The sequence below is a fragment of the Mus musculus genome, chromosome 17 (assembly GCF_000001635.26).
Source record: "Mus musculus strain C57BL/6J chromosome 17, GRCm38.p6 C57BL/6J".
Classification (NCBI taxonomy): domain Eukaryota; kingdom Metazoa; phylum Chordata; class Mammalia; order Rodentia; family Muridae; genus Mus; species Mus musculus.
Window position 1 is genome coordinate 32536545 of NC_000083.6, and position 20123 is coordinate 32556667.

Sequence of the window (20123 nt, forward strand, 5' to 3'; positions counted from 1 at the left end):
CCAGCCTAACCCAGCCTCCCACACAGCTTCCTGAAGTTAGGAAGCAGGGGATAAATGCTTTTCACAGGACTGGGGAGAAGGTCTTAGAGGACCAGCAGCTCCTGAGATAAGGTACCGACTTGGGCTCTGAGGCAAGACAGGGTCCTGACTCTGATCAGGATGAGTTTATCAGTGTTGGGGTGGCTCCATGGAGACAATTGGCACAAGTGAGCCTGGGTTCCTGGATAACCGTTTGTGCTTCAGGCAGAGCCATCCCAGACTTCAACAGCTCTTGTCTGTGTGTTCCCTGCCTCCTTCTCTCTCTCTCATTCTGTCTCTTCCTGTATCTCCATCCCCTTCCCTGCTCTACTCCCTGCTCTACTCTCCAGTTTCTGCCCATGCTCAAAATTCTGAAGTTTTCCAGGTTCCTCTTCCAAACCTCAGAATCTCCTCCTGTGTCTGTCTGCTCAGCAGGATGCTGCGGCTAAGTGTGTCTGGGCTGGACCTGGGCTCTGTGGTGACCTCGTCATGGCATCTTCTGCTGCTTGGAGTGGCTTCCTGGATTTTGGCCAGAATCCTTGCCTGGACTTACTCATTCTATGAGAACTGCTCCCGCCTCAGTTGTTTCCCTCAGCCTCCTAAAAAAAACTGGTTTTCAGGTCACTTGGGCATGGTGAGTATGGCGGCAGATAGGCTGGGGGTACCGGGGTGTATGTGTTCCCTAGGCATCAGGAAAGGTCTGGAGCCTGTAGCAGGGAGAAGCAAAGAAAGTTATTTGGGCCCCTATTCTCATCACAACCCCACATTCATTTATCTTTCTTTCCAAGTTGTGCTCATCAGCCTTTCTCTCTTACCTGGCACCAGCCTACTGTGGGCCATACTCTCAGCAGGACTGAGGATTCCTCAAGTTCCTGGATATGTGTCATAGTCAGTGGATCCCATGGCGAATAGCACAGAGTAGTGGCATCCCTGGTATATTCTGTTTCACTGCTGGATTTGAGATCTTCCTTCAGTATGTCCAAGGTCTTGCCTCCTGCCTGGCTCATCTCTCTTGGTTTCAGATCAGTGACTGTATCTCTCTGGGTTGCTATTTGCCCTGTAGGATTCAGCTGCGATTTCTTACCTCCACCTACTGTTTGGGTGCAGAAGAGAGATTGTAGTTTTTTTCCCTTCCACTTCTTGGCCACTGTCCTTCCTCATTTTGCCCTCTGTCCTGAAGATGCATTAGTGGGCTCCATTATGCAATGTAGGTCAAGGATGAACACTTTTTAACATTGGTAGTGATTATCTGAAGTGCTTAGGGTTTGTGCATGCTAAGCAATGACTTTATTCCAAAGGCACATCACAGCATGACCATTTTCTCTCTGGTCTCATCATAATGACTACACTTCCTACTCAGTACCCTTCCCTGGTCACCAGGTCCCCTTGCTCCATGCTGCTCCATGTTGCAGAACCACATCTTGGGATTAGATCACTCATAATAGAGATATCATCACCAATGCCATACATTCAAGTACTGCTTCTCTCAACAGAATCCTCTTTCCTACCAACATTCTCATGTAACCATTGTTATCCAATGTCTTCTCAGCATCACCATCCTTTATGCATACTAACCTATCAGCTTCCTTACAGTTCCCTTTCATCTCCCCATGAGTTCAAATTCCTATCAAGATTTCAAGTGTGAGGTTCTTGACAATTCATTTTTCCTTTAAGCATTTGGAAAAGTGTTGCTTTTGATGCCCCCAAACTCCCATATGTTGTGTTTTGTTATGCACAGTGATACTGTAGAGTCAGGTGACATGTTTCTTCCCATTCTTATACCTCCTATGTGGTCTTGGTGCACTAAATCTCCTGTCTGTTGCTCCTCCTCTTCCTCTTCCTCCCCACTACTACTACTACTACTATTTCTTCTTCTTCTTCTTCTTCTTCTTCTTCTTCTTCTTCTTCTTCTTCTTCTTCTTCTTCTTCTTCTTCTTCTTCTTCTCTTCTCCTCCTCCTCCTCCTCCTCCTTCTCCTCCTCCTTCTCCTTCTCCTCTTTCTTTCTCCTCCGCCTCCTCCTCTTCTTCCTTCTCCTCCTCATCCTCTTTTTCCTCTACTTCTTGTTCTTCCTGTTCTTGTTCTTATTTTCCTTGTTCTTCTTTTTGTTCGTCTCTTTCTCCTTCTCCTCTTCCCCTCTTCTTCCTTCTCCTACTTCTTCTACTTCTTCTTCTACTTGTACTTCTTCTACTTGTTTTTGTCCTTCTTGTTCTTCTTTTTGTTTTTCTTCTTGTTTTTATTTTTCATATTCTACTTGTACTTTGCTTTTCTGTGTAGCTTTGGCTCTCTTGGAACTTGTTCTGTACACCAGGATGACCTACCTAAAACTCACAGAGACCTGCATCTGTTTCCCAAGGGATTATGTGCTTGTGCCAACTCCATCAGGTTTCTGCCATCTGATTATAGACACAGGATCATTGTCATTGTTTGTTCCCTTCCCTGCTTGTTTCTCATTTCTCTTACCCTTGATTGCCATGTCCCCGAGTCCTGGCTCTGTCTCCTTCATTTCCTCACAGCTCTCTGATGGTTTTTCCACCTTTCCTGGTAGCTCCTATTTGGCTCCAGAATTAAATCCTTCTTGGTCTCCTCTTTGCTCCCTGAGGTCCTTCTCTGTCCACTGCTAGATCCCCTTCCCTCTGACCTTTCCACATGACTCCTCTGTCACCTTCTCCCATTTTCCCTCTGTTGTCTTTTTTGAAGCTTTCTCCTTACCCTAGGGACACAACTCCTAAGTCATTCATCAGTTTCCTCCTTAGATGACTTCCAAGTTCACACTTCTCTGGAACTTGGGATCAATATTTGGAGAACTTTGTGATTGTTTGCTGCAATTCTTTGGAAATTCCTGCAGAAAACTGGTCTTGATAGGCTGTGGTGAATTAGGGACAAGTGAGAGAATTGGATGGGATGAAATTAACTCTAATTTACACCTAACGGGAGGGGAGGATGGAGGAGTGAGGAAGGAAAGGGGGAAGAGGTGAGATAGATGATTTAGCTGTAGAAAAAAATCTCATAGAGAAAAAGATACATTCAGGAGAAAGGGGAGAGGGAGCGATCAGATGAAATGGAGAAGAATCAGAATAATGATAAAGAAATACACACACACACACACACACCACACACACACACAGACACACAGACACACAGACACACACACACACACACACACACACACACACACACACACACCACACACACACACACACACACACACACACACACACACACACACACACACCACACTGAGATCTACCACTCTAATCACCTTCTTCTGCTGTTAGTTACCTATCACATCTTTCAATGTAATCTACCTTTGTTGTCTATCATGTATCTGTCTCTATATATTCTATATATCCCTCAGTAGCCTATCATCCATCTGTCTACCATCCTCCTCTTCCCAATCAATCCCTCTATCAAGTAGTAAGTCACCTACTTCAGACTCTGGGTGTAAATCTATCTGTCTGTCCATCCATCCATCCATCCTTCCGTCCATACATTGATCCTTCACTTATTTATATCTACATCACAAAACAAAGGGATGAGCAGAAGGATGTGTCAGAGAGGGATGTGGATAGACTCATGTGTCCAGGAAGGGATTCAGTGACTCATCAAGAGATTGGAATGAGTCATCCAAGCAGGATGAGCATGTTGGGCAGAAAACAGGAGCACCTATGACACCATGCATGTACTGGCCTCAACCTTCTCCATCTCCAGATCCAGAGCAATGAGGAAGGCATGCAGCTGGTTACCGAAATGGGCCAGACTTTCCAAGATGTCCATCTCTTTTGGCTGGGACCAGTGATCCCTGTGCTGAGGATTGTTGACCCTGCATTTGTTGCCCCCCTGCTCCAGGCCCCAGGTATCCATTCTAGGATCCCAACCATTGGCTTCTTCTCTGTCCCTTATCTCAGCTCACTCTATCCCCGGATTGACCAGGCTGAGCAGCAGATGGGGCTGAATCTGACAGTGGCCATGTCTCTGTGGCTAACCTGTTGAGTGACTTTGGATAAGGTCCTGAGTCTCTCTTGCTGCTACAATCTGAGCTGTGAGTGATAGAAACTTAACCCAGTCTGATCTAAGGCAGGGAAGAAATGTATTGGATGGGATCTACTTTGTGGTAGAACACTTGCCTACCATGAACAAAGTACCAGGTTCCATTTGAGAACTGGGAATAATAACCTATGTCTTAGATGAAACGTACATGTGTATGCTTATGGCTGTGGTTGCATGTGTGTTGGTCCATATTCATGTGTGTGTGCATACATGTGGAGGATAGTAGACAACATGAGTTGCTATCCTTGGAACTCTTATCTTTTTTGATACCAGACCTCTCTCTTCTCTGGAGCTCACCCATCCATCTGGTCTGTCTGGCCAGTAAGCCCCAGGGATTCTCCTATCTCTACCTTCCCACCAGTAGCAACAGCATACAAACATTTAAAGATATTTATTTTTGAGGCCATTATTTATTATTTTGAGATATTTTGTAGCTCTAGGTGACGTGGAGTCCACTTTATAGACAAGGCTGATCTAGAACTCACAGAGACCCACCTTTGTCTGCCTCCTGAGTGTTGATATTAAAGGCATGTTCTACCATGTCCAACATTTATCTTTAATTTATGAATGTTTGCCTGTATGGATGAATGGGTACCCCATGTATGCAGGACCCCCAGTGGCCATAAGAGAGTGGCAGATCCTTTGGAACCAGAGTTACAGGTGGTTGTGAGTTGCCATGTGGGTGTTTTGAAATAAACCTAGGTCTTCTGCAAGAACTATCTTCTACTGACCCATCTCTCCATCCACAGAGATGGAATCTCTAAGTTATGCTTTATTCAGAAATGATCTGAGAAGAGAGAAAGTGAGTCCACCACCTGAAAAATTACCTTGTATCTCTTCTGCAGCCAGCAATAGTGGATAGATTTACCAGAGCTCACTTCCAGCCGTTTGGTCACATAGTCAGTCTTGCCTCTGAGATTCAAGATTTCTTTCCTTATCATGTCCTTCATTTATGCCTCATTAACAACCAACTTTGCTGTTAGGTTAAGACTAAAGATGCTGAGTTTGATAAGGCTCTGTGGTGTGGGTATTACATTCTTTTTGGTACTCCCCTGATTGGGAATAGTTAACTCACACTAGCAAACTGTTAGCAATGTGTGCATCCTCTGATATTGACAGTATGTACATACAGATTCTATCCAAACAAATGGGTCTGAATAGTCCTATGTAGAATAGAACAAAATAGTGCTTTTTATTTTTTACTATTTGTCCTCAATGACATTCAACAGCATTCTTGCAAGATGTGTATCTCATGGGTGAACAGTTGATGTTGTGGGAGGCATGTAACATAGGGCGAACTCTTGCCCACCTCCCCAGTTCAGTAAATCTCAGGTGCCACAGCCCCCTTGGATAGAAAGGACCCAAGATGGAGAAAATTTGGGACAGAGCTGGAATGCAAAGAACTGAAGGGAAAGATGCACCAGAGTCCAGAAGGGTGAACCATGTTCGGTGGGCTCTGGAGATGCCTGATGGCTGGAGAGGGCAGAAGCAACTCTTCATGGTGGGCACATGGCTCTTAGAATAGAGAAACCCTTAATTCTGAACACTTAATGCTTAATATGGTATAGCGGAGAGAGATAGAGGTATCTCTGGCATATGTAGGTCATATTTGAAACTCGAAAGGAACCACATTGAAATGCCAATCTGGGATTATCTGAAGAGCACAAACAGGTGACATCAGACTGTTAAACACTGTGTTGTGGCATGTCAGGGAATACTGTGTGTATTCTTTATGATAGGTCATGAAACACGTGCCCCTTCTTGTATACGAGGACATGCCAGGACATGTCAGAGAGCCACATGGATGGTGTGTCCTAAGTCTTTGCAAAGGCCTGTAGACTGTTTCTACTATTCTCAGATGTGGAAAACATGGCGGACCATGTAGCAGTCTTGTCTAAGTGTACTGAGGCATGTTGTGCCCTGCCAGGCGACCTTTTCTCCCCCTGATGCTGCAGCCTGGTCTGGTCCTGCCTCACCTAATTCCTTTTTTCTGGTTCCTTTGTCCCTGTCCACTTCCTGCCATCCTGAACTTGACAGGGAAGTGGAAAGCCTTGGGGCTGGGAGTTCTCTACACTCCCATAGTTAATCTGTCTTCTTCATGGCACCTGATTTGCTTCCTCCATGACAGCTTTGGTGGCCCCAAAGGACATGACATTTTTACGCTTCCTGAAGCCCTGGCTGGGTGAGTACCTTGAAGTGAGTCTCAGAGGACTCCTAGGGTCAGAGGAATTTTCCACCTTTGTCCACTGACATTACTGCCCTCCCAGGGGATGGGCTCTTCCTGAGTTCAGGTGACAAGTGGAGCCGCCATCGTCGACTGCTGACACCTGCCTTCCACTTTGATATCCTGAAGCCCTATGTGAAGATTTTTAACCAGAGTGTGAACATCATGCACGTAAGTTCCTCAAACCAGGGTCCCATATACAATTTTGTAGAAAAGGTCATATCTTCAGAAAGATGCAGGCTAAAGGTGCGGTTCTGTTCTAGGACTCAGGGACATCAGTTTTCTTCTCATGTTTCAGTTTCCCCATCTTTAAAGTGAGAATAATAATCTACCCAAAGGTGATCAGGATGGTACCCTGGAGTCATGCTCTAGTATGTAGATGAGTTCATAGCAGATAGTGTCTACTCTTCTTCTCAGAAGCCCTGAAACGTCAACCAACAGTTGATGTTCACTACAGAAGAAGCTCTTTCTCTGTGTGATTCTTGTTTAAACTTCATTGCTCTAAAGCTGGTCATGGTGACCCACTCCTTACTACCTGCCTGGGGAGACTCAAGAAGAAAGACTAAATCATAGGCCAGTCCAAGCTACATCAACATGATCTAAGAAGTTTGTTGGGGAATGGGTGAATATGGTCAAAACTTGTTTGAAAATCAAACCAAACCTAAGGTCTTGTATAGAGCTGAGTTCACTCTGGTTGTCAAGTATGGATAAATCCTGGTTTCAAAAGGGGAAAAGCAGAAACTTTACATGGACTCACTGTAAAGACTGAGAATGGAGGACTTACAAGAAACTGAAGCCATTTCTAGAGCCAAATACAATGATAACCATCACAAACACTATTGAGCACCTTATACATACAAAATATTATGCCAGTTCCATCATCTACATTGGTTGATGTAGTTTCCATATTGCTGTGTTGCAGAGATGAATATGACTGTCATATTATGGATGATTAAATTGAAAGGTCAGTCTAGAAGAGAGCATGAAAGGTAGAGAGAGCACTGAAGTGTATTTTACAGTTAATTTAGTCATGTCAATTCAATTGTGCTGGAAGACTTCACCAACCTAGCAGGCAGCAAGCTTACCAAGGGCACACAGAGATAGGATTAAACTCGGCTTCGTCTCCTAACTAATGTCTTCATCTGCGATCATAGCATCTTCTGCTCCCACCAGAGTTGGGATTTCCTTAGTATCAGGGCCTTTTGTGGTGTTTAGCATTGAGAAGGAGCTCAAGGATCAACGGTCATCCCCATCTCTGTCCCTTCTCTGTTCAGGCCAAGTGGAAGCACCTATCCTCGGAAGGCAGTGCACGTCTGGAAATGTTTGAGCACATCAGCCTCATGACCTTGGACAGTCTGCAGAAATGCCTCTTTGGCTTTGACAGCAACTGTCAGGAGTGAGTCCCTGTCTCAGCCTTGAAGCAGAACCTTAAGACAGCCCATGTAGTTTTTCTCTTCTTCTGCCCTTCCATCAACTTCCTTTTTTCCTTCTTGACAGGGTCTCAGTCTGTAGTTAGTCTGGCCTGGAACTCACTATGTAGATTAGATTGGCCTTGAGCTTCTGATCTTCCTGCATCCACCTCCTGATTTTGGGATCACAGTCAGGAGCCACCATTTCCAGCAAGTGGCCAGATCTTAAAGATGTTGAATACCAAGCCAGAAGGATGTGTACTCCATCCTGTGTATCCCAGAGCATAAGAGAAGATGTCTGTATAAGGGGTAGGGGTTCCTAGTCACAGTGAGCTTGGGCAATCGAGTCAATAGAGGAGCTTCATAGAGTTACAGGAGGTAAGGAGCCTGGAGAGGAGGGTCTGATCCTGGGCAGAGTCACAGGAAATTGCGGGACGAGCGGAAACAGGTGCTGAGTGAATGAGGGGATGAAATGAAGTCCATTTGTACCCTAGGACCTGGCTCAGAAGGCTACTTGTGAGGAGCAAGAAACAGAATTTGTGTGTCATAGACACCTTTGCTGGGTAGATCCTAATCCTGGAACTCTGGCTGGAGTTTTCCTGTGTGTTAACTTGCCTCCTCTCTCTGTCTTGTACTGCAGGTCTCCCAGTGAATACATTTCTGCCATCTTGGAACTCAGTTCCCTCATAATAAAAAGGTCACTTCAGCTCTTCTTGTTCGTTGACTTCCTGTATTACCACACTGCTGATGGGCGGCGCTTCCGCAAGGCCTGTGACCTGGTGCACAACTTCACAGATGCTGTCATTAGGGAGAGACGGCACACTCTCTCCAGCCAAAACCATGATGAGTTCTTGAAGTCCAAGACTAAGTCTAAGACTCTGGATTTCATTGATGTTCTCTTGTTGGCCAAGGTGTGCTCATGTGGGATCTGGGTTACAGGAACATTCATGGTCAGTCTTAGACAGAAGCTGGACTTGACCAGGAAGTCTTGGGGAGTTACAGACTGTGTTTATGAAAACTAGACACCACACAGGGATTCATTTTATATGTGACTCTTTGAAGGCTCTGCTAAAAGAGCAAACAGTGGGCAGGAAACCAAGGGAGAAATGGAATCAGGCTGTGGAGAAGACAGAGGAGGCACCTTGTATGCACAACAGGTCTCAGACTCTGTGTCCTATCACCTGTCTTAGGGTTTCATTGCTGTGAAGGGACAACATGACCAAGGTAACCCTTATAAAGGACAACACTTAATTGGGGCAGGCTTACAGTTTCAGAGTTTCAGTCCATTATCACCATGGAGGGAAGCATGGCAGTGTGGAGGCAGACATAGTGCTGGAGCAGGAGCTGAGAGTTGTAAGTCTTCTGAAGGCAGCCAGGAAGAGTCTGTCTTCTGTATCGTAGAGACTGAGCATAAAGAGACCTCAAAGACTGAAGGCATGACAATCCAGAAACTTCCCCACCTGGGGATCCATCCCATAAACAACCAACAAACCGAGACACTATTGCAGATGTCAACAAGAGCTTGCTGACAGGAGAGTGATATAGCTGTCTCCTGAGAGGCTCTGCCAATGTCTGACTAATAAAGAAGTGGATGCTCACAAACATCCATTAGACAGCACAGGGTCCCCAATTAAGGAGCTAGAGAAAGTACCCAAGGAGCAGAAGGGGTTTGCAGCCCCATAAGAGGAACTTCAATATGAACTAACCAGTAACCCTAGAACTCCCTGGGAGTAAACCACCAATTAAAGAAAACACACAGAGAGACTCATGGCTCTAACTGCATATGTAGCTGAGAATGGCCTAGTCGTTCCTCATTGGGAGGAGATGCCCTCGGTCCTGTGAAGGCTCTGTGCCCCAGTATAGGGTAATGCCTGGGACAGGAAGCAGAAGTGGGAGGGTTGAGGAGAGGATAGGGGATTTTTGGAGGGGAAACTAGAAAAGGGGATAACATTTGAAGTGTAAATAAAGAAAATATCTAATTAAAAAAAAGTGATACCTCAAAGCCCACCTACACAGTGACACAGTTCCTCCAGCAAGGCCACACCTCTTCTCTGTGGTCAAGCATTCAAACATGTGGGTGGTCTGCACATACACGGTGTGAATCGAGGGTCTTGTTTTGTCTTCAGGATGAACATGGAAAGGAGCTGTCAGATGAGGACATCCGGGCAGAGGCTGACACCTTTATGTTTGGAGGTGAGAGTCCCTGTGTAGGGCTACAGAGGAGGTAGAGGTGTGCCAGTCTCAAGTAAGTATTTTGGAGAGACCTAGACTCCCTCCCTTCTTTCTTTCCATTCATTCCTTTTTGTAGTCATTCTGTCTGGATACAAGTGCCCCATTTTGCTGAAACAGGCCAGGGACACAACCCTGCTTGTCTCTCTACCCTTCAGGCCATGACACCACAGCCAGTGCACTCTCCTGGATCCTGTACAACCTGGCGAGGCACCCCGAATACCAGGAGCGCTGCCGGCAGGAGGTTCAGGAGCTGCTGAGGGACCGAGAGCCTGAGGAGATTGAATGGTGAGCATGATAGTCTCTGCTCTTGGAGCTTCTGGTCACCACATTCGTTGCTGCATTTCTTACAGGGTGTGTCTGTGTAGCTCAGGCTGGATTACAGAGTCTTAACCCCATGCTTTTAGGGATTATATACCCAGTTTGGAAATCTTCCTTTAGATAATTATGTCTCACATAGCTAGTTAGGTTTTGTTATGGAGTTTTCAAACCGAATTTGATTCTTGATTCTCCTCCTTCCATCTTGTGAATTTCCTTCTGGCTTTTGCTTGATTTTCTTTTTTATAGTTTATAGACACATCTTTTTTAATCCTTTGTAATCCCACCTTATAGTCTTTTCTACTTTTTAGCAACATTTTGTACATTTCAAGATACCAGGGCTGCTCTTCCAGAGGTCCTGATATCAATTCTGAGAAACCACATGGTGGCTCACAACCCTCTGTAGTGAGATCTGCCTTCTTCTGGTGTGTCAGCAACAGCATCTTCATATACATTAAACAAACAAACAAACAAAAAAATAAATAAGTAAGTAAATAAGTAAATATATCTATCTTAAAACAAAGTACCAAGGGGAAAGAAAATATTTTGACAGTCTCACAATGAAGAAATGAATAGATAATTTCATTAACTTATAGTTTCAGTGTTTCTGATATATTGAGAAAATCTACCTTATATTTGGAGTGGCCAAGAATTTTTTGTTTTGTTTTGTTTTTAGATCGGGTTAAATTAGGTAACCCTGACTGACCTGGACACAATGTGCAGATCAGGTTGGTCTCAAACTCATAGAGATTTGCCTGCCTCTGCTTCCCAAGTGCTGGGTTTGAAGATGTGCAAACATTTGTTTTCTGTGTCTAGTTTTTGAGACAGCTGCTTGTTTGGGCCATGACACCCTCCAGCTTTTACTCTTTAGCTGAGATGACTTTGACCTCAATCCTCCTGCATCCACTTCTCCAGTCCTGGGATTCTTTTGCTGGCTGCATTTAATTATTTTTGTTGCTAATTGCTAGTATTGTTACCATCTTCCTGTCTGTTTCCTAGCATTGTGTGGATTGTCTTCTCTAAATGTCTTCTCATGTCTGTTTTCTGCAGGCTTCATGAGACATTTAGTATTTAAGAAAATGTTTTCATTTTTATTACTATAGTTTTGTAATAGGTTTTAGTGAGTGGTAAATTGGTTCCATCTTTTATTTTGAAAATCACTTTCCACTGCCTGGACTTTAGCTTCAACTTTGTTGGATATTCATTCTTCTAAATAGAATAAAGTTGTTGAATGGGGACATTTGCTTATTATGCAAGGCCCTGTGAAAATCAGACCTGGAAAAGCATTGTCAAGCACAGATTGTACACACATGGACACACAGACACAGACACACAGACACACAGACACACACACACACACACACGTTGGGCATTGGGCACAGGGAAATAAAGGGGGTAGGAGAGAGCCTGCATCCTGCCAGAGCTCAGGTGTTCTGGGTGAGCAGACGTGAGGGACTGCCATGAGCTCTGCCACCCAGGTGTGTGTCTGGCTGTGGGAAGCCATGGAACCCTAGTCCTCGGGGCTAGTAGTCCGGGGGGTCTCTGGACCTCACAGAGGCCAGTGACAACAAGTTCTCAGTACCAGCTGAGAACAAAGTGAGGGCCCCGGGGGCAGTTCAGCCAGCACCAGAGCTGAAGGGAGTAGGGGGTCGGGGGAAGAGGTGCTGGGTGGTTCCCACATGCGTGAGAGTCTTTGGTCTGGCCCAGCCTGGAGGCTGGAAATGCTGAAAGGCCTTCTGGTGGGACATTAGATGCAGCTCCTTAGGGGAAGGCCTATTCCATCATTCAAGCACTGTGGGTCTTGATGAGCAGAGATTGTCCATGGTTCTAGAGCTTTATGGTAGAAAGGCAGAGAGAAAGAGAGAAGGTAGAAAAAGAGAGGCTGGCCATGGCCATGTGGAGAGAGAGAGCAAGGGAGGAGGATTAGGAGAGCGAGAGATGAGAATGAGAGGTAAGTGTTTAAGAGAGAGAGAGGAGGGGCCAAGCAGCCCCTTTATAGTGGGCTGGGCTATCTTGCTGTTGCAAGGAAACTGTTGGGAGGAACATACCTGGCTATTGTCAGGTAACTGTGAGGGTGGAGTCTAGCCAGAATGCCAGGAGCTTGGGACATTGTGTGACTGATAGCCACAATATTATGGAGTTGGGGGCTCCAGGGTGTCAGGCGTCTATGTCTGGGAATGTGACTCTCTGTTCTGTACCTTGTAGAGTTTTCCATTGGATCTCTGAAGTAAGCTTCGCTCAACCAAAACACAGGCTGCCTTTCATGGCCACACACACACACACTCACACATGCCACTCATCACACACACACACACACACACACACACACACACACACACACACACATACCACTCATGCTTATTCAGGCAACATTATTTAACTTCATCACGTCAGAAACAGAAAAGTTAAGACATCACAGTAGAAGGGAAGGGAGATGGTATAGGAGGACAAAGGGGTTTCAGCTGGTGTAGGAGAGGAATGAGAGATAAGTAATATAGGTTGAGTATAATTAGTATACATTACATGCATGTATGGAAATATAAAAAATGCATTTTAAATCGATAAGAAAACTCAGCTAAAAGTTTATTTGATAGTATTGAAAATTGTTACTATAGAAAGGACTAGCCAGGTGGTGTAGGTGCACGCCTTTAATTACAGCACTCTGGAGGCAGAAGCAGGCAGATTTCAGAGTTCAAGGCTAGCCTCATCAATAGAGTAAATTCTATGACATCTATGACTCCACTGAGAAACCTTGTGTCAAAACAAACAAACAAACAAACAAACAAACAAACAAACAAACAACACATTACAGGACAGAACAGGATAGAACTGACACCCCTGTAATGATGGGCCATTCCTCATTGCCTGCCACTCTGCTACTGAGTACATATATTCATTTAAATAACTGTATAGGTCTTTAAGGATTTTTATTTCTTACTTTAAAAGAAAACCTTCGTTACATGATTGAGTTTTGATGAAATGTCTCCTGTAGCCTAGCTTGGCTATTTAATGTGGAATTTCCACCCTCCATTTTCCTGAGTACCACTACATCCAGCTCATTGCATAAACATTTTTAAGCTTGTGCACAGAAAAATTATCAAGTTTAGGATATTTTTGGAGCTGTAGGCTTTAAGTAGAAATATTTCAGGTTAAGCTTCCCCCTTCCCATGTTTTTGAGATTTCGGGGGAGAGTAGTGTTAATCTTAGATCCAAGGCCCTAGATCTTAGTTGACCCCTGTGGCTTCAAAACTTGGGAAGTAGAATGATAAATACAGGAATTCAAGGTTATTCTTAGTAGTAGACACAAACACACAAAAGAACTGGCAAGCATCCTTGATTCATCTAGAATATAATTTGTTCCATGACTAAGCATGAGAGGCGAGTGGTTAATCCAACCAGAGGCTGATGAGGCTGAGCTTAGACTTTGTTTTGCTCCTGAATAATTGTGCGCTGTGTTCCTTAGGGACGACCTGGCCCAGCTACCCTTCCTGACCATGTGCATCAAGGAGAGTCTGCGGCTACATTCCCCAGTCATAGACCTCCTCCGCCGCTGCACCCGGGACATTGTGCTACCTGATGGCCGGGTCATCCCTAAAGGTGTCCTGAAAGTCAAGGGCGAAGGGAGGAGCAGATGGGAAGCATCTGAGTAGGGTGACGGTCCCTAGGGGCAGCTTGGACCTGGCTAGTACTGACTGGATCCTCCTACCCAACAGGGAACATCTGTGTCATCAGCATCTTTGGTATTCATCACAATCCATCAGTCTGGCCAGACCCTGAGGTGGGGGCTCCTCCAGGCATTGCTGGGAGGGACATGGGAAGGGGATGTAGCCCCAACCTGGAAACAAGAAGCTGTCACCCCTGTCTTCATGTCTACTTTTTGGGGGGCTGGCTGGGTATGGGCAAAGAAGCAAACTAGAAGCCTCATCTTGCCCCTCCCCTCAGGTCTATGACCCCTTCCGCTTTGACCCAGAAAACCCACAGAAGAGGTCCCCTCTGGCTTTTATTCCCTTTTCTGCCGGGCCCAGGTGAGACCAGATGGCTTGTGGTGATGGGTAGATTCTGGGGCTGACAGTGGGAATAGGGTGGAGCTGGGATGGTTGGGTTCTAGTTCTCCTTACCACCCTCTGCTCAGAGTATGCACAAAAGTCTGCAGAACCCAGGGTTGGAAGTTGAAGGGCTGACCAGGTGCGGCCAGGACTGGATCAGGTTGGGTCCAGGAGCTCCTGTCTAGGCACTGCACAGAGTCCCCATCCTGCCCCTCTGCAGGAACTGCATAGGACAGACTTTCGCCATGAGCGAGATGAAGGTGGCACTGGCGCTGACTCTGCTGCGCTTCCGCATCCTGCCTGATGACAAGGAGCCGCGCCGGAAGCCAGAGATAATCCTGCGGGCGGAGGGCGGGTTGTGGCTGCGGGTGGAGCCTCTGAGCAAGGGCGCTCAGTGACCAGGTCTACTACTGTCTCAGTCACTTTCCTTTGCCAATCCCAGAATAAGCGGAGTTTCACCCAGAGCCATCAGAGGGCGCTGCAGGATAACAGAGACTGTCTGGAAGCCTGGCTGAGAAAAGTCTGGGGCTGCTTTCTGAGTCCAAGGGCCTTTCTGGGTAGCCCACAGGGCCTGCAGACTGATGAAGAGTTGCATGCACCCCAGCTCAAGAACGGCCTTTATTCTTTTAGCGATAGGGAGGCACCATAGATGTTTGAGCAGGAGAGTTACAAGGTTTACTGGCATGTAACCTCCCACAAGTCTGAAGCAGGCTGAGCCAGACCTTGACTTTGCTGACACTAAGGAGATTACCTAGGGTGTAGCCTTCCTCCCTAGATTACTCTAGTGTTCAGCCATTTTCCCTGTTCCTCTTCAAGATACTGCTACGGTGCTGAGAGGCCCCAGAGCTATTCAGGAGACTATGCCTGCAGCTGGCTCCAGGCTCCAAATTGAATTGGTGGGAATGGGCTTCCCCTCCTTTTTATAAGCGCATTCTCCATTAAACATTTGAACCTTGAACAGACTAGCATGTCTTGGTTCCATTATTTCTCAACTTGCCTAGGTTCCCTCTTTTCTTTCAGCTCCCGGTTGCCTCCCAGGCTCGAACCTGGACATGTGAGCCGCTGGCTGGCTTGCAACAATTTAGTGTACCAACGCAGGACCTGGGAATTGCAGAAGACATTGGAGGAAACACTGCTGGCATTGAGCTCTGCAGATAGGATATTTGTACTGGGGCCCGTTGCTAAGGGTGCTGTACTGTCCAAGCTGGAACAGCGTGCTGACATGCTTGCTGGATTCGCTTAGGTTCAGCAGTGATATCAGGATCTAGGAAAGCAGCAGGCAGTCAGCCGCAGCTTTCAGAAGCTGCTTTGTAGGCGAGAGAAATAAAAGGGTGTAAATCAATGGAACAGGTGGATGGCCGCAGTTGGAAACTACATCAGGCGGGAGGAAAGTGGATTTTGAACTCTCCCAGAGACAGAGAGAATTTGGGGGATGCCCTGCTTTATTCTCTCTAGCTCTACAGCAGTTCTCTGCCCTCTTTGTGTTGTCTAATGTCTGGTGCACCGGTCTGTTTACGTGTTGATTCATGTGTGTTTCGTTTTGTTGTGTGAATGACTGAATGTTCTGTGTTTCATGTTGGAAAATAAAGATGGCTAAAACTTTATCTGCTCGTTTAGCAAGAGAGTGGCCATACACTTTAGCCAGGATCAGGCACAATAGGAGGGCTCCTGCTGGAAAAACTATTTTTTTGAGAAAGGGAGTCTGCAGCCTCTTGGTTTTGGGGCGAAAAAGCTGATGGATATTTTTTTTTCCTAAGAAAATTCTCTGCAATTGTGGTTATTGCATTTAGCTAATGACAAAGTGCTTTTTATTTTATAATTATAGCTAGAAAAATTAAAATTCTCTGATTGGTCTAAATGTAGCTGCTTCATTTGCCTTTTACTGGTCTTAGAGATGTTATATGCTCTGGGTGTCTTCATTGTAGAGTATTAGCTTATAAGTTATTGGGTATGATCAAAAAGGTGTAACACTGGTTACTAGATAGTTAGTTTTAAATTGGCAACTCAGGAGTGTTTCAAACACGTGGCATAAAGCAGGCCAAAAAAAATTAGGCCTCTAAGAATCCTTCTAGTTGAGATAATATTTAATGTGATTCTTATCCTAGAAAGTAGGATTAAGATTTAAAGCAATGTCTCTTTAATGAAGCATTAAAGCTTGCACTGTCATGCATTTATAGGTATAAATTGGCAGCAAAATCTCACAATGTGGTAGTGAAGTTTTAATGTTGATTCTAAGGTGATAAATTGTTTTGAAATTGGGTTTTGCTTTCCCAAGGTTGTAGTTATAGTCTAATATTGCATAGAAACTTAAAAGTTCTGAAATCTGTCCTCACAGCAAGAGGAACTAAGCTCAGAGCAGCTTCTGTGTCATTTGTGTGACTTTCTTTTGTCTTGCAAATGGTGCCTAAGGAAGCTCTGGAAACTTGCCTCTCCTTGCCTCCAGGGGAATTTTCCTTTAGCTGAAAGAACACTATTGCAGATCTACCCATATGTTTTTCTAATAAAGTTTAAATTCTAAGTTTATAAAAAGGGTCAATCAGGCTGTAGAATTTATCAGGACATTGCGATTTGACTTGCTTACTTCATGTAAAGTCATTATAGATTTAAGAGTTTGTTTTTTCCTTTGCACTCTGATAATTGTAAAAAGTTTTGCTTCTAGTGAACTGGTGATTACTGGAAAATTTTGCCTGTAGGTATGGCTAACATAGCTTTACATTATATAAGAAAAATTCTTAGTGTCTCTGCCTCAATATCAGAAGCTAAGAGTTTGAATCTTTCAGTGTATATTGTTTCCTAAGTGAAAAGTATGTTATTAGCTAATGCCTCTCAGGGAAGTTTACTTTAAATCCTTGCTCTCACAAAAGGAGCTTTTAAGTTCTGGGGAGTAGCTGTTCCTCCAGAAACTATTCCGTGGCAATATCCTTTTAATACTTATGGCTTTAGTTATATCATAATATCGTGGCACAGAAAATCTAAGAACAAAAAATTGATTTGCTTCAAAATTTTATTTTTGAAAGCTTCCAGGAGATGTTAATTGGCTAAGACCACACCTTAAAGTCACCACAGGAGAACTTAAACCTTTATTAGGTGCTATCTAGTGAGATTCAAAATTATTGGTGAGAAACAAAAAGGTTTCACAGAAAGCAGAGGAAACTTCTGTGATCAATTGTTATCAATTATAATCAATGGTAATTAAATATTACCTGCTTATTTTATTTATGTGCCCACAACAAATCTTTGGCAAGAGAAAACTTTGTTGTAAAATCATCCTTCTTCACCTCAAAGTAAAGTTTTAACACCTATTAAAGCCACTGTGGTGCTAATAAACAATTGTAAGATAAATTCGTATATTTTAGAAAAACTATAACAAAAATTGTGTCTTAAGAACCTGACAAAGTGTCTGTTCCTTGTTCCAAACAGCAATTAAATTGGTTATTACAGAATATTAGTAATTGATCTATTACATACCATCATTTTAAATAAAATTAACAATCATTATCCCAAAGATAAGTTAAAAATTGTTTTATACATGCTTTTGTATCTTCTATAAATTCATGCATGTGAAAGACTCCGAGAGGAGCCCCTCGCTCAGGCCTCAGGACAATAGCGGACACCCAAGAACTCACGATAGACCAAGCTTGACGTAAACCACATGAGGCTTTATTTGGGGAAAGCCAGAGCTCTGGGGATGACTCATATCCCATGCAGGGGTAGAGGAGACGACCTCGAGGGGAAAGAGGTGCCAGTTTTTATAGTCCCTCAGGGAAGAAAGGAGAAGGGGGTGGGGAGAGTAGGGGATTTCCAGATCTAAACAATGTCTATTCTCAAGAAATGGGTATGGGAGGGGTACAACGAAAGAGTCTGGTGCAGGTGTAGCAACTCAGGATTGGCCGGGCTGTGGTTGCTGGGGAGATTTTCTGACTCTTTCTCAGCAACCAATATCACAAACACCTGGCAATGGGCTTCATCAGTGGGCACACACATGGGTTCAAGGAACGGTCAAAACATTGGCAGACACACAAGTTCAAGGAGTGGACAGAGCATTGTGCACCTCTATTTTTCTAAATCAGTGAACCTAGTTCTGCTAACAGTGACATCTATCTTGCCAATTTCAGGGCTTCTGTGACCTTTTACATTCTGTCAGGATCTTTCACATGCATGCATTCCCATTTACTATGTTTAAAAACAGCCCTTCTATGGGAAATAAGTAAATGTGAATTAGATCTCATGCTTGTTCTTTTGAGCTTCCCCCTGCTTCAACACAGATAATTAAGTTGTGTGTGGTGATTGGTGTTTTTTATTTTTATTTTTATTTTTTTAAAATTTTTTTAATTTATTTTTTTATTACATATTTTCCTCAATTACATTTCCAATGCTATCCCAAAAGTCCCCCATACCCTCCCCCCCACTTCCCTACCTACTCATTCCCATTTTTTTGGCCCTGGCGTTCCCCTGTACTGGGGCATATACAGTTTGCGTGTCCAATGGGCCTTTCTTTCCAGTGATGGCCAACTAGGCCATCTTTTGATACATATGCAGCTAGAGTCAAGAGCTCCGGGGTACTGGTTAGTTCATAATGTTGTTCCACCTATAGGGTTGCAGATCCCTTTAGCTCCTTGGGTACTTTCTCTAGCTCATCCATTGGGAGCCCTGTGATCCATCCAATAGCTGACTGTGAGCATCCACTTCTGTGTTTGCTAGGCCCTGGCATAGTCTCACAAGAGACAGCTACATCTGGGTCCTTTCAATAAAATCTTGCTAGTGTATGCAATGGTGTCAGCGTTTGGAAGCTGATTATGGGGTGGATCCCTGGATATGGCAGTCTACATGGTCCATCCTTTTGTCTCAGCTCCAAACTTTGTCTCTGTAACTCCTTCCATGGGTGTTTTGTTCCCAATCCTAAGGAGGGGCAAAGTGTCCACACTTCAGTCTTCATTCTTCTTGAGTTTCATGTGTTTAGCAAATTGTATCTTATATCTTGGGTATCCTAGGTTTTGGGCTAATATCCACTTATCAGTGAGTAAATATTGTGTGAGTTCCTTTGTGAATGTGTTACCTCACTCAGGATGATGCCCTCCAGGTCCATCCATTTGCCTAGGAATTTCATAAATTCATTCTTTTTAATAGGTGAGTAGTACCCCATTGTGTAAATGTACCACATTTTCTGTATCCATTCCTCTGTTGAGGGGCATCTGGGTTCTTTCCAGCTTCTGGCTATTATAAACAAGGCTGCTATGAACGTAGTGGAGCATGTGTCCTTCTTACTGGTTGGGACATCTTCTGGATATATGCCCAGGAGAGGTATTGCTGGATCCTCCGGTAGTACTATGTCCAATTTTCTGAGGAACTGCCAGACTGATTTCCAGAGTGGTTGTACAAGCTTGCAATCCCACCAACAATGGAGGAGTGTTCCTCTTTCTCCACATCCTCGCCAGCATCTGCTGTCACCTGAATTTTTGATCTTAGCCATTCTGAGTGGTGTGAGGTGGAATCTCAGGATTGTTTTGATTTGCATTTCCATGATGATTAAGGATGTTGTACATTTTTTCAGGTGCTTCTCTGCCATTCGGTATTCCTCAGGTGAGAATTCTTTCTTCAGTTCTGAGCCCCATTTTTTAATGGGGTTATTTGATTTTCTGAAGTCCACCTTCTTGAGTTCTTTATATATATTGGATATTAGTCCCCTATCTGATTTAGGATAGGTAAAGATCCTTTCCCAATCTGTTGGTGGTCTTTTTGTCTTATTGACAGTGTCTTTTGGCTTGCAGAAGCTTTGGAGTTTCATGAGGTCCCATTTGTCAATTCTTGATCTTACAGCACAAGCCATTGCTG

The 20123-nt window shown here is 44.4% G+C and overlaps 1 protein-coding gene across 8 annotated transcripts; it reads left to right on the top strand.

The window, feature by feature from the left end:
* Positions 1-15254, top strand: Cyp4f16 (cytochrome P450, family 4, subfamily f, polypeptide 16). Of its 8 annotated transcripts, none has more exons than NM_001356303.1 (13): positions 13-111; positions 451-652; positions 3727-3871; positions 6194-6247; positions 6333-6460; positions 7564-7685; positions 8339-8609; positions 9825-9891; positions 10086-10215; positions 13709-13842; positions 13959-14023; positions 14188-14270; positions 14512-15254. In NM_001356303.1, exons 2-13 carry the CDS (start codon positions 455-457, stop codon positions 14687-14689), a joined length of 1575 nt encoding a protein of 524 aa, NP_001343232.1. In that variant the 5' UTR covers positions 13-111; positions 451-454; the 3' UTR covers positions 14690-15254. The 8 variants fall into 8 exon arrangements, 6 of the variants coding, with proteins under 6 accessions (XP_006524945.1, NP_001343232.1, NP_077762.1 ...); NM_024442.2 differs by having other exon boundaries at positions 454-652; XR_385364.3 differs by lacking the exon at positions 13959-14023 and having other exon boundaries at positions 1-111; positions 454-652; positions 14512-14528.
* Positions 15255-20123: the final 4869 nt, after the last annotated feature.

Bases quoted from the DNA above. Each gene is read 5' to 3' on its own strand.
- Cyp4f16 (NM_001356303.1), top strand. From the start codon at position 455: ATGCTGCGGCTAAGTGTGTCTGGGCTGGACCTGGGCTCTGTGGTGACC. The intron at 8,610-9,824 runs GTGTGCTCATGT...TTTTGTCTTCAG, and splicing joins ATGTTCTCTTGTTGGCCAAG to GATGAACATGGAAAGGAGCT. The intron at 14,271-14,511 runs GTGAGACCAGAT...GCCCCTCTGCAG, and splicing joins CCCTTTTCTGCCGGGCCCAG to GAACTGCATAGGACAGACTT.